Here is a 12929-nt window from a genome sequence, read left to right as displayed (position 1 = left end):
CTTTGGAGGCAGGATGGCGCAGCTCTGAGGAGCTGGGCTTTCAGAGTTAAACACGTTAGCATTTTTGTCCTGTCCCTGTCACTCTTCACTTGTTTACCTAGGGTGATTCTCAGAGCTTCAGCTTTCTCATCAGGAAAATAGGACGATGATAGTACCCACCTTGTAGGGCTCTGGTGAGGATAACAAAGGAACACATGTGAAGTGCTCAGCTCTCAACCATGATAATGACTCAAGAGTTGGCAGCATCCATATTAGCTATTGTTACCATCCAGTTACGCATTCAACAAGCATTTATTAAGCACCTATTGTGTGCCATGTGCTTTACATACGGAGATGAATTTGATAACCCCAGAAGTAGGTTCTCTTGTGCCCATTTAAAATAACCTCATTTGGGGCGCCTGGGTGGCTCAGTCGTTAAGCGTCTGCCTTCGGCTCAGGTCATGATCCCAGGGTCCTGGGATAGAGCCCCATATCGGGCTCCCTGCTCCGCGGGGAGCCTGCTTCTCCCTCTCCCACTCCCCCTGCTTGTGTTCCTGCTCTCGCTGTGTCTCTCTCTGTCAAATAAATAAATAAAATCTAAAAAAATAAGTAAATAAAATAACCTCATTCACAGGAGGAGGGGTGCTTGGTTTTCTCAGACAGTTTTAAGTCCTTAGGGATTAAGGTATCAAACTAATCCTAAGGATTTCCTCCCTCTTCCCCCAATACCCAGTACTGCGAGGCAGTGTGGTGTGGTGGCTAGGGGAAGCACTCGGTGTAGGCTGTCTAGGTTTGAATCCCAGCTCCTCAATGACATATACACCCCTGGGCAAGTTACTTCCCAGCTTTATGCTTCCTCTTTTCTCATCTAGAGACTGGGATAGTAATAGTGCCCACCTCGTGGTTACCAGGGAATTGAAAGTTGAATTTGTGTAAAAGGCTTAAGGCAGAGCCTGGCACACAGTCTCAAAATGGTTAGCTCTTCTTCCTGGGAACACCTGGCAAACTCTTCCACCTCTCTCAAGTTCCCCCCAAAAGCGCCCATCCCAGTAGGCACCCCTTCTCGGTGAAGCCCTCTCCCCGCCAAGCACCCTTTCCATCAGTGCTGAAGAAACAGGATGGATGTATACTGTTAAGTGGTTAGGGGGGCACCCTGTGTGGATTCAAACGCCAGTGGGGTGGGGGTGGGGAGTCTACCTCACTGCATCTCCGTCTCATCTGTGAATTGGGGACGACTGCAGCACCTCCCCCAAATAGTTAGGAGTCAACAGCAACAACGGAAACATTTATTGAGTGCCTACTCTGGTCAGGCGCTGTGTTCGACATAGAGTGAGGAAGGCAGAGGACAAGGAAATGAAATCATGCTTGCGAAGTGTCGAGCACAGTGCCTACCGGATAAGGGCTCAGCACGTATTGTACGCCACGTGCCACGAATGAAATCTGACGGACGTACAAAAAAATATGTGCACCTGTTCGATTTTCACGCAAAAGATGTACACGGACGCCCATTACGTCTTGTGTTTATTACTTCCACGTTCATTTCTTCACGTATCCCCACAAAACAGCCCTGGAGAAGAGGCAGGACAGAGATTTTATGCCATCTTTAGTGATGAAAAAGACAGACGGAGGCGCTGGGAGTTAAAAGGCTGATAAACTGGTGACTGACAACGGGAGACTGCCGGGCATTTTAAAAAAGAGAACCAGCGGAGGGCAATGTTCCACTTCGAATCCCTCAGCAGAGTGGGCCCCAGTTCTGTGGCCTCGGGGGTGGGAGACCGGTTTGGGGGGAGGACTCCAGGCCCAGGGCGCCCCAGCCACGCGGGCGGGCGGGACAGGGTGGGCACGCCCGGGGGCGCCCGCTCGCGGGCACGGAGCTTTGAGCGGGCAGAGGCGCGCACGGCGCGGGCGCGACGCTGGGTGGCGCTGCTGGGCCGCCCCGCTCCAGACCTGTTGAGCCCAGGGCGCAACTCGGGCAGGGTTAGGGTGCAGGGGCGCTCCGCTCTCTCCGCGCGCCCCTGCGGCCCCGGCCACAGCACGTTCCCGCCTCCCGGCGCCCTAGGCCCCCACCTGAACTTAAAGCTCCCATTCATTTGGCCTCTGTGTTCCTCGCCGCAACAGTTCTAGGCGCGACGGGTGGGGCGGGAATAAAGTTTTTCCAACCCGGACTGGGAGAGGGCTGGATGGGGAGGACCCTCCCCGCCCCAGACTCCACGGCGGGCAGGACTGTACCCCCTCGGTTTCAAGACCGTCCCGGGGGCTCTGCTCTCGGTAGGTGCCAGCCCCGGTGCCGACCGGATGGGCTGACCCGCGCACCGCCCCCTCCCACCCCTTTCCCCATCCCCTCCCCCGCCTCTGGCGCGCCCGGGCCCCGGCGTCTCCAGCCCTGCCTGCGCCGGGGTCGCTGCAGTCCCCGCGGCCGCCCCGGGCTCCCTCCCCAGGCGCCCCGGCCTCCTTCCAGCCAGGGCAGCGCCTCGGGGGGAGCGCAGGACAGCGAGAGTGGCCGAGGCGGGGGCTCTGGGCGCCCCAGCTCCCAACCTGGGAGGCGGCCCCGACTCCGGGAGCCGGAACGCAGGGAAAGGCAAGGACGGGGCGGCCGGCGGAGGGGCGGGCGCCGCTCATCAGCCACGCCAGTCACGTCTGGGGCCACCCGGCTGCCTTTTTCTTCCTTTCCCCCCCCCCCCCCTGTTGGCGAGGGCAAAGTGGCCGTGGCGGCGCCATGCCCGGGCCGGAGTGAGTGCGCGAGGGCGAAAATGGCGTACATCCAGGTAGGGCTGAGGCTGGGGGGCAAGGTCCGCGGTGCGGGTGGGGGGTGCCGCGCCCCCTCCGGCCGTGAGCGCGCGGAAGGGAGGGCACACGGCTGGGCTCCCACAAACTTGCTTCGAGAGAAAGGGTGCCCGAGGGCACGCAGCCTGTGCAGCGGCACGGGTGCGACCCAGGATAGGGGGCTGGGGACCCCCACACCCGGGGATGAAGGGCCCCTGTGGACTCTGCCCGCGCGCCCTGGCCTCCTGGGGAGGGAGTGGGGGTGGGGCGGACTTTTCTGCCCCCATCCCCTCCCCTTGCACCCCACCCCAGGGGAGGGGCCGCGGGGAGGGCGGCCCGGGACGCGCCAGCCGCCCGGCTCGCCAGCTGCCGTTGCCGTGGCGACGGCTCTGGCTAATTGGCCGGCGGAGCGAGCCTGAGGCAGCTGTTCCGGCCAGGAGGGACAAGGACGTCGTCTCTCCCGGGCACTGGGTGCTGAGGGGTGGGGGACATACTACAGGCGCGCTGTTGGTGGGGGCGGGAGCAACCGATCATTTTCGGCCATTGCATTGGGGTCTGGGAGTTGTGGACCCCCATCACCTTGAGGAAACTCTCACAAGAATCCTTGGACTGAAATAATTTCCAGGCATCCTTTTTGGGGGGAGGCTGCTTGACTACGAGACCTTTCCCTTCAGTACAAGGCGGGGAAGTGGCGACAGGTCAGCGCCAAGGTCATGCAGTCAGACCTGCAGTCAGACCCGTTGAGCTGCTTGCTTTCTGGGGTTGGCTCCTCTCTGCCCGGCAGAAAAGCCTACAGGTTCCCACATCTAGGGTGCATCTGGGCTCGCTTCTCTCACCCTCAGCTACAGCCGAGGGGGCTGCTGGTTTTCTAGTTCCCCACTGGCTCACATCTTGTCCTCACACTTTTCAGCCTGGCAGGAACTCTGTGCTCTGTCACCCGTCTTGGTCTCCCCATCCCTCTGGTGGCTTAGATTTGCACCACTGGCTTCTATGGAATCTCTAGATCCTCTTTTCAAGTTCAGTGAAGGTCATATTTTCTGTACACTTACTGCAGGCTGAATGTTGTGGGGCTCACTCAACAAACACTTGAGTGACCACCTATGTGAGCGCTGGGGATATAGTTGTGAAAACAGCGTAGTCTCTGCCCCTCAGAATGCACAATCCAGTGAGAAATACACAATATTAGAACATGCTTCTGTGGGTTTTAATAACCACCTTCAGGACAGAGATTAGTGACTTGCCCAAGGTCACACAGCTGCTTAGGGGTCGTGGTGGGATCGAAAAGGGAGATGGTGGGGATCAGTGGGGGATTTGTTAAGCAGCTAAAATGAGACTGGCTTGGTGAAACTGACTTTCCTTCTAGAACAAGGTATGAAACTTTTTCTATAAATGTCCAGATAGTACATTTTTTTTCTTGGAGCGCTACATGGTCTGTGTCATAAATATTCAACTCTGACTATGGCATCGAACGACTATAGACCATAGTAAATGCATGGGCGTGGCTGTGTTCCAATAAAACTATTTGTGGACACTGAAATTTCAATTTCATATACTGTGTGCTAGTCAAGAAGTATTCATTTTCTTTTGGTGTTTTCCCAACCATTTAAAAATGTACAAACCATCCTTGAGTGGAGGACCATACAAAAGCAGGTTGTGGGCTGGATTTAGCATTGCAAGTCATAGCTTGCCAACACCTGTTCTAGAATATCTGGATTCTCCTTCTTCCTATTTCTTTCTGGCTTGAACCGGTGATCCTGTCTCCGGTCAAATACATGAACCCAGTGGACTCCATGTGAAGAAAGACTTAGCATGCTGGGAACATAAAAACATCTTCCTTCCCCTCTTTCTCTTCCTTGGTTTCTCTTTGCTCCCGGACATTCATCTTGTACCTGGGGTTTGAGAAAGGATTGGGCCCTACGGTGGCCTTTGTCTCTACTCATGTGGTTTTATAAACAGTGTCTTTTGATCACCACACACCTAGGAAATGCTTTCCCTCTATGGAAAGAATGGGCATGGACTGTTGTCCAAGGAAAAAGCAGCCCTTTATCCTTGCACTTTATTGTAAGCATTTTCAAACACTTCCTCATGTACGTGCACGGGGGCATAGCTTTTTGCTGCTTTTTCACTGTTGCAGCCGCCAGGACAGTCTCTGATGCCTAATAGGTTCCAACTGGTCTTGGCAAACCACCTTGTTCTCATAAAGCCACAGAAAGAGTGCAGATATTTTGCAGCTGGGCAGCACACACAAGCATTTTTATAGTCAGAGTCCTAGTTTAGCCCTTCCACTAAAGAAAAGAGGTAACTGAAGTTCAGAGTGGCCCCCTGACTTACCCAAGTCACATGATTGGCTGGTGGTGAAGCCAGCACTAACACTTACCCGCTCAGCTCTGCGTGACCCCCAAGCATCTTCAGGTCTTGCTCTGTGTGTGGTTCGAGTTTTGCTTTTGGAAGAGTCTGTGATTAGTGCCCGAGACTTTCTTTCCCAAGCTGCAGCCATTCCCTTATCACTTCAAGGATTTTGAATTTTTCATGAGCTGTGTACCACTTGTACAATATTTACTTAATACTTTTTCCTATAAACAGACTCACTTTCTTTTTTTAACTTAAAATCATATGAAAAGGAAACTTTATGTCACTACCATAATAGAAAACGAGGATCACTTGATATAAACAGAAGGCAACTGGAAAAATAAACACAATGATAGTAATGCCACCCAATTAGTTATGTCCAAGGCTCTGAGCTGAGGTCTGCTCTCTGTTTAAAAAGGAAGAGGGGATGGGGGCGGGGGCGGCGGGAGTTGTACAAGTGTTAGAAACATGTTAACATGCAATGGTACCAAACTGAGACCTCCTCCTCCTTGAGAGCGAGAGAATTGAAAAAGAGGATAACTTTCTTCGTCTTGATTCCAAATTCTGAGTTTGAGTTCATCCCCGGGATTTATCCCAGGCTAGGATGCGGGACTCCTAATCTACCTGGTTTCCTTGGCCCATGCATTCCTAAGCCACTGCGACTCTTCCCTGGCAGAGGGGGAGGGAGTCTGTGCCTTGGGAACGGGTGAGAAGTCCTGATGGGAGGTGGGGCTGAAAAGGGAGGTAGCCCCACCCCCCACCCCCTCCCAGGCCCAGATAATGGCTTCCTTCTCTGCTCCCTGTGTTTGTGGGTGGTCATATGAAACTCCCCACCATCACCATTGGAGCAGAATTATAAGGTAGGGCCCCTGGGAGGGTGGGGGGAAAGCCAAGTCACATCCCCTGTGCGTCTGCCTGCGTGTTAGCTAATCATGTCCTTTTGGGTTGGCTTCATGGCTATTTCTGTATAGGAAGGTTTGCTCTTCTGAAGTGTGGCTGCATTGGATAGAATGACTATCTATCCACCCGGTCTGATTCATAACAGCATACGGTGCAAATCAAATCGAAATGCTAAAGTTTCCCATTTATTCGGTGTTGGTTAGCCAGGAGGCTCCCAGCAGCCCCGCTGATAGCACCTTGTTAGGGAGTCAGCTCCCTTCCCAGGATGGTAAGTGGAAAGATGCAGGGCTTTTTTTTTTTTTCTTTCTTTCTTTCTTTTTCTTTTTTCTTTTCTGAGTTGCTGGAATATTGCTAAACTGGTCTTGTCTCTCTTTTTGTAACCCTCTCACCCCCGACGCCCCTTGGCTTCTTCGTGGATCTCTAAAAGGGCAGTTGGAACCTTTAAACGAGGTGGGTTAATTCGATGATTCCTTTGGTCTGGTTTCTGATCAAGAGGTGCTTGCCTTTCATTTCGGAGTCTTATGTGGGGCTGTGGGGCTGTTCAGTATTGAACAATGACTGGATGTTTAGAACGGCACGGTTTTGATGCCTTTCTATGGAAGGAGGGAGATCCCGATGAAGAGGAGACACTTGTAGACAGGCTAGATTGCTCTCCCCACCACCGTCCTTATTCCGTTTGGTTACCTCTGTTTACTTCGTGTCACTGAGATGATTTTTTTTAAAAATCTTTTTTTGCTTTGCTTTCAAGAAGACAGAGTAATATTCATTGTGTTTCGAGAACATATTGTATAGCCCTCACGGTGTTGTATAAACCACCCACCTGTCAAGAAAGACACTCACAATAAACTACCAGAGAAAATACCTGCAAATGTTTTGCTCACTATTAACGGCTCCAGCAAGTTGGTGTTTGCCATCTCTGTGCCTGCAGTTGGTAAATAGAAACGGAAAACATTTTGTTCTAAGTGTTCAGCAGCAGGGACAGACCTCCTGAATGTCCTTATTTCTCAGCGGGGATCGGCTGCTTGTAATTTTCGGGTGTTTTTCCTTTTCCTCCTCTCCTCCCCTCCCACCTCCCCTCCCCCCCACCCCCCCTCTCCACTGCCCACCTCCCCCGATGGCCTCAGGGTTTTCTTTCTAGAATCTCCGATCTGCTACTGTGCAGATGGACTTGCAGGCACTGCTGTGAGAAGTGCTATGAGTCCAGCTGTTGCCAGTCGAGTGAGGATGAAGTTGAAATTCTGGGACCTTTCCCTGCCCAGACTCCTCCCTGGCTGTAAGTAAAACTGCTCGGAACTTCCTTGAAAGCGATCTCAAGACGTTTTCTTGGCTCAGTTTGTGCGAGGGGGTGCGGGCAGGAGGGCTCGGGTACGAAAGGGGGAAACGCTGAGTGTCCGTGGACCTCTTTGCTGCCGACGGGGACCTGCTCTGTGCCTCTCATTTTGTTTGGCAAGCTGGTGGCCGGGCTCTAGCTTAGCTAGGTCCCCCTCGGTTCGTCTGAGACTCGGAGGGTGCGGTGTTAAGCCTGTGCGCGCTTTTAATCATGTCGAGTGTCGTTCCAAGTGGAAGAAGAGATCTGTGAGCATCTGCATTCTTCAAGGGATGTCGAAATTCTAAGGATGGCCATCCAAGTCAGTATGACCCACAGTCCCAGCACCCGACCCAGTGCCTGGCACAGAGTCGATGCTCAGTGAAAACTGCTGGATGGTTGGTAGACCGCATGGACAAACAGGTGCCTTTTTGCCGGTCTGAACAAGGACTTCAGACCCAGGGAAGCAGCAAAGCACCTCCAGGCTCCATCCTGTCCTCCAACGCTGTTTATGTTCTCTCTGGCATCTTTCATTTTATTTCCAATTCGTGCTCCTCCCGCGCCTGCATACAACATCTCCATCTGCCAGTCGCTCAGATATTTTGGGAACACAGTTTTGAAGCTTCTCAGCCACGTGTCTGGTCCACCTCTCGGAGCGTGGCCAGAGAGCCTGGGTTGAGTCTAGAAGGCCAGCGCCTAGAAGGGCCTGGCCACCAGCGAGTCCAGCTCTCCTGCGCAGAGCGGGAGGCCCCGAGAGGGCGGGAGGCAATGCAAGGGCCCACACCCAGAGCCTCAGGGGGAACCCAGTGCTGTTCCAGCTAAATCTTTGAGCTGAGATTCTGGAAGTCCATGATATCCCCTCTTTCCCTCCAAGTTGGGGGTCATGTCTCAGTCCTCTCATTTGCTCTTCTTAGAAGCAAGCATCGAATATTTCCATAGTACAGTGGCTCTATGTCAGGCCCTGTGCCTTCAGATCCTGTGTCTCCTACTTTTTTCTAGTACTGTGACCTTGGGCAAGTAGTTAGAGCTCTGTGCCTTGATTTCCCATCTGTAAAATGGGGATGATAAAAATAATAGGGTTTATCTCATATGGTTGTTGTGGTGACTGCCGGAATTAGTACACAGGAAACCCCTACAAATGCTTGACCCCTGGTTGGCAATCATAAATGTAAGTGATTCATCTTACCCTGTTTGCTCTCCGTTTCCTCATCTGTAAAGTGAGGACAATAATAGAACTTCCTTTATAGGGTTGTGGTTCCGAGTAATGAGATGTGCACATAACATGCTTCACAGAGTAGTTAAGTATTCGTTTCTGAATTTGTAGGTATTGATGGAGATTCTTTAAACTGGTGTAAAGACAGTGTTAAGAAATGTTTTCATTAGTCATGGGTTGTAGTCTGAGTCCTGCAGGTATGCGTAGAGTTGAGATGTTTGGTGAATGATCGAGAGATCATTCCCACTGTCCAGTGCCCTGTGTGGCAGAGGTTGGCTCAGCCCATCTGGTGTCTTGAAAGCCATGCTCAGAAGAGTGCCAGCTCTGCGAGGGTGGGCTTTTTATCTATGTTGTTCACTCCAAAAAATTGTTATTGACCAACTGACAAACTTACAGGCAGAAATTGAATCCTGACAGTGCCAGTCATCTGGTTGAAAACTTAATCTCAGTTTCTTTGGTAACTATTTCTCGAGTATGCTTCATGTGCCAGGCACTGTGGGATGCAGAGACTACATAGAGTCCGATTACTGTGCTCAGGAGATTTTAAATCTAGTACAGGAGATAAGGCAGGTACATAAGCCCAGCTGCCCCCGAGAGTTGTGCATTCACACCCTGCACACCCATATGACAGTTCTGCCTAGAGTCTCATTATGGAAAAAAATATCCAGGGACAGTGGTTTCAGGCATAGCTGGATCCAGGGGTCAGATGTTGTCATGGGCATGCATTTGTGCCTTCTCCCCTTCCCTCTCTCTCTGTTTCTTCTATATTGGCCTCATTCTTTTTTGGGGGGCAGGGAGGGGCAGAGGGAGAGGGAGAAAGAATCTTAAGCAGGCTCCATGCCCAGCTTGGAGCCCGACGCAGTGCTCAGTCTCACAACCCTGAGATCATGACCTGAGCCGAAATCAAGAGTTGGACGCTTAACCAACCGAGCCACCCAGGCGCCCCTTTATTGGCCTCATTCTTAAGCTGCTTTCTTCTTTGCCTCAATAGCAGCAAACAAACCAGGATGGGCTCTCAATTGCTCTGATTTGGGTCATGTGCCAGTCACTTGAGCCAGTCACTTTTGCTTGGAGGAAATGATGCTAGGATCATGCCTGGATTGTCTGACCACCCTGGAACCAGGGAAAGGGTCATTCCCACCTGACACACATGAACCGAGCTAGCAGACTAGGGGTGGGCAAACTTTTCCTAGAAAGGGCTTAGTCTGTCACAACCACTCCTAGACAGTGTGAAAGCAGCCATAGGTGGGACATTACTGAGTGGGCGTGGCTGTGTTCCAGTCTTACTTCATGTACAAGATCAGGCAGCAGATTGGGCCCCGTAGTTTGCCAATCTTTGTAATAGACAGTTTGCATGCTGTAACCAGAGAGGAGGGAATGGACCTAGGTTGGGCAAACTCCACAGTAGCTAGGAAGAGTGGGGGGAATCATGGAAAATGAGCCTGCAAGCTCAGGTCCTGTAGGGTCTTGAATGCCAGGTCAAGGAATTTGAATTGGCCTCTGAACCAGTGGAGAATCGTGATGGACCCTGAAAATCCTAGTCAGGTACCTGTTTGCCCCAGATGCCCAGATGTTGAGTGTCACGGGTGCATGGCCTAGGTTCTAGCACTGAGCTGGAGGACAGTTGCACTTTACCCTGGCTGCTGACCCATTGTGCAAGTGGGGGACTCTTTCTGGGGGCCAGGGGTGGGGACCTTCTGGGAAGACACTTACTTTGGTTTTGCCACAAGCAGAGAAGAGGGCTGGAACCTTCGCAGCACGGCCAACACACCACACAACACTGGAAGGCCCCATTCAGCTGGCGGTTGTTACGAATGATACCACCTAGAGCTTTGCAGTCGAAAGCCTGAACAACGGTACATGACTTTCTGTGCTTCTCAGGATGAATATCTTGAATCCTGGGTAGCAACTTAGTACATTTTTGGCACTCAACGTAATGCAAAATGTTAAGAGAAGTCTGTAAAGGGGAGGCGGGTTAAATCATTCAAAAAGTGAATTTACAGCTTGTGCTTTCCCCAGATTTATTTACCAAGTGGGCAGTTGCATGTTATCAAACAGACAGGGAGTAGAAATGTCAAGTGTATGGGCTTTGCAGTGCTGTTCCTGCTGTGACATTTGAGCTAAGAACCACAGGACATGCCTCTCTGTGGGACGGCCTGTGGCAGATGACCTAGTCCTTTGTGTGGGGGATTTTAGGGGATACACCATTAATTGTCAGATATGCTCCTGTCATTTGGGTCCCCCAGCTTTCCTTGGCTGGGCTGGACTGGTGAAGGTCAGGAAAACTGTATACAGTCCGACTGGCTCCTTTTGGAGCGATGCCAGAAAGACGCTCATTGACTAAAGTCAGGTCATTTCTTTGTCCATCAAGCGTGTATCGAGGACCTACTGCATACACAGCTCCAACAGGCCTCATAAGGGATACCCAGCTCAGGAGTTTAGGGCATGCCGTTCGGAGTCAGGTATTGCTGGACTTCACTGGGAGTTGAACAGTGGTGCAGAATAATTATCCATCCCATCCCCACCCTACCAGGCTTCCCTTCCACGCCCTGCCCCCCCCATCTGTAAAGGGGGTGAGGCTTGTTAATAACAAGTACACTCTGGATTGTTTTAAGGATTAATGAGATGGTTCAGACAGAGCATTGAGCACAGTGCCTGGTACACAGTTGGTGCTTAGCACCTGGTACCTTCGATCAAGATAAGTATAGATCGCCCCATTAAGGAGCGTACCCTGCTGGGGGCGGGGCAAGATATGCACTCAGATCATTTTGAGACAAGATGAAATCAGATAAGAATGACAAGGAGGGTGAATTCATTCATTCGTTTACTGAGAAAATAAACGAAGACTCCACACGTGCCAGATGCCATGCTAGGGCAAGGGCGGCAGTGGTGAACGAGAGACACTGAGCGAGGACTTAGTGTCAGACGCAGAAGATAAGCCGCAACTAAAGATGAGTTATGTGCATTGTTGAAGAGGGAAAGAAGGACTGATGGGGTAGGAGGAGGTGATAGGGACAGGGTGGGGCGTCTCTGAGGAGGCGCTGTTGAGGCTGAGACCTGACTGATGAGAAGGAACCAGACAGGAGATGGAGACAGGAAGAGCATTCCAGGCAGAGGGAACAGCATGGCTCAGCTCGGTGTGTTGGAGGAAGGGCTGGGAAGCCCGGTGGGTGCAGAGGAGTTAGGGGTGGCTCAGACATTGTCCGAGAGGACTCAAGCGAGGCTTCAGGGGCAACAGCACTTAAGCTGAGCCCCGAAGACTGGATGGGACTTAACAGGTTGGAGGTGGCCGCTGCAGTGACGTATGGCCACGGCCCTCCAGGAAACAGGCATGCAGGTGGGGGTGCCCGAGGTTCCACCTTCTTTGGAAGATGCTGCAGCTTTCATTTAAGGGAGAGAGAAGAATGAACGATACAGTATGGCTGCATTTCTGTGCCTTCCCCTACTCCCCCTCCCCCCATTTCATCTGCTGCGTGCACCTTTTACAGACCAGGAGTGGGAGGCAAGCAGGGACTGGGCATTCCCCCGCACCCCCCTACCCCCATAACATGCCCGGTCTTGTCCTGGCTGTGACCCTTACATTGCTTTGGAAGAACATCAGATCCGTCTCATTTCATACACAGGATGCATCTAAAGACCTCCTAGAATTGGAAACTTGCATTTTTCAAGACTAGCTTATGCACAGGCTTAAATGTCAAGCTGGGTAGGGGGTTGGGGGTGGGGGATGTGGTCTCAGAAGGTATCCATCTACAGCCACAATCGCTTAGGGCTGTGTCAATAGCAGCATCCATCTCCCGGCCACTCCGCCAGCTTTTTTCCCCACCTCTCCCCAACCCCCCCAAGCATCCTTACCTAGCTTTTTGGGGATTGGGGGATCTTAAAGATTGTTATCATGCCAGCTAAAATGTATTGAGCACACACCTACTATGTACCAAGAACTGTTCTAAGCATTTTATATGTGCTAACTCATTTAGTGTTGAGAGCAACCATCTAAGGTGGGTACTATTATTATTCCCATTTTGCAGATGGGTAGATGGAGGCACAGAGAGAGGAAGGGCCTTGCCCAAGGTCACCCAGCCAGGGTTCAGACCAAGAGGTTGTGCTCTTAATTGCTACCCTGTATCTCCCCACCCCCGACCCAGTGCTTTTTCTTCTTTTAGTATTTTTCATCCTCATTGGGAGCACATTGAATCACGGCAGCTGCTCATTTTTAGCTGTTCCTTCACATCGAACTATTGCTCTTAAGTCATTGATTCTCAGGGCCATTTTGTAGCTTTAGCCCTGGCACTCGGAGAACTCTCGAGTTGACACGGTTATAGGATACTTTTAGAAGATGCTAAAGTATAGACACAGTGAGGGTTGAAATAGCAGGCTGTTTCCCACCAAAAGCCACCTGCAGAAGTTTAGATGGGTATAGAC

At 51.7% G+C, this 12929-nt stretch overlaps 1 protein-coding gene across 8 annotated transcripts in view; it reads left to right on the top strand.

Annotated features, from left to right (window-relative positions):
- Positions 1–2651: 2651 nt before the first annotated feature.
- Positions 2652–12929, top strand: part of LOC116628014 (synaptotagmin-17) — a 74377-nt gene continuing 64099 nt past the window's right edge. The window contains exons 1-3 of one of the 8 annotated variants that reach the window (XM_032398043.1): positions 2676–2744; positions 6424–6441; positions 7116–7264. In XM_032398043.1, coding sequence (XP_032253934.1) covers positions 2730–2744; positions 6424–6441; positions 7116–7264 — 182 coding nt within the window. In that variant the 5' untranslated portion in view covers positions 2676–2729. The other 7 variants (XM_032398047.1, XM_032398045.1, XM_032398044.1 and 4 more) reach the window with 7 other exon arrangements.

Source organism: Phoca vitulina, unplaced genomic scaffold (genome assembly GCF_004348235.1).
Source record: "Phoca vitulina isolate PV1807 unplaced genomic scaffold, GSC_HSeal_1.0 scaffold109, whole genome shotgun sequence".
NCBI lineage: Eukaryota > Metazoa > Chordata > Mammalia > Carnivora > Phocidae > Phoca > Phoca vitulina.
Note: the sequence above shows the minus strand (reverse complement) of the source record. Positions and strands in the feature narration are given on the sequence as shown.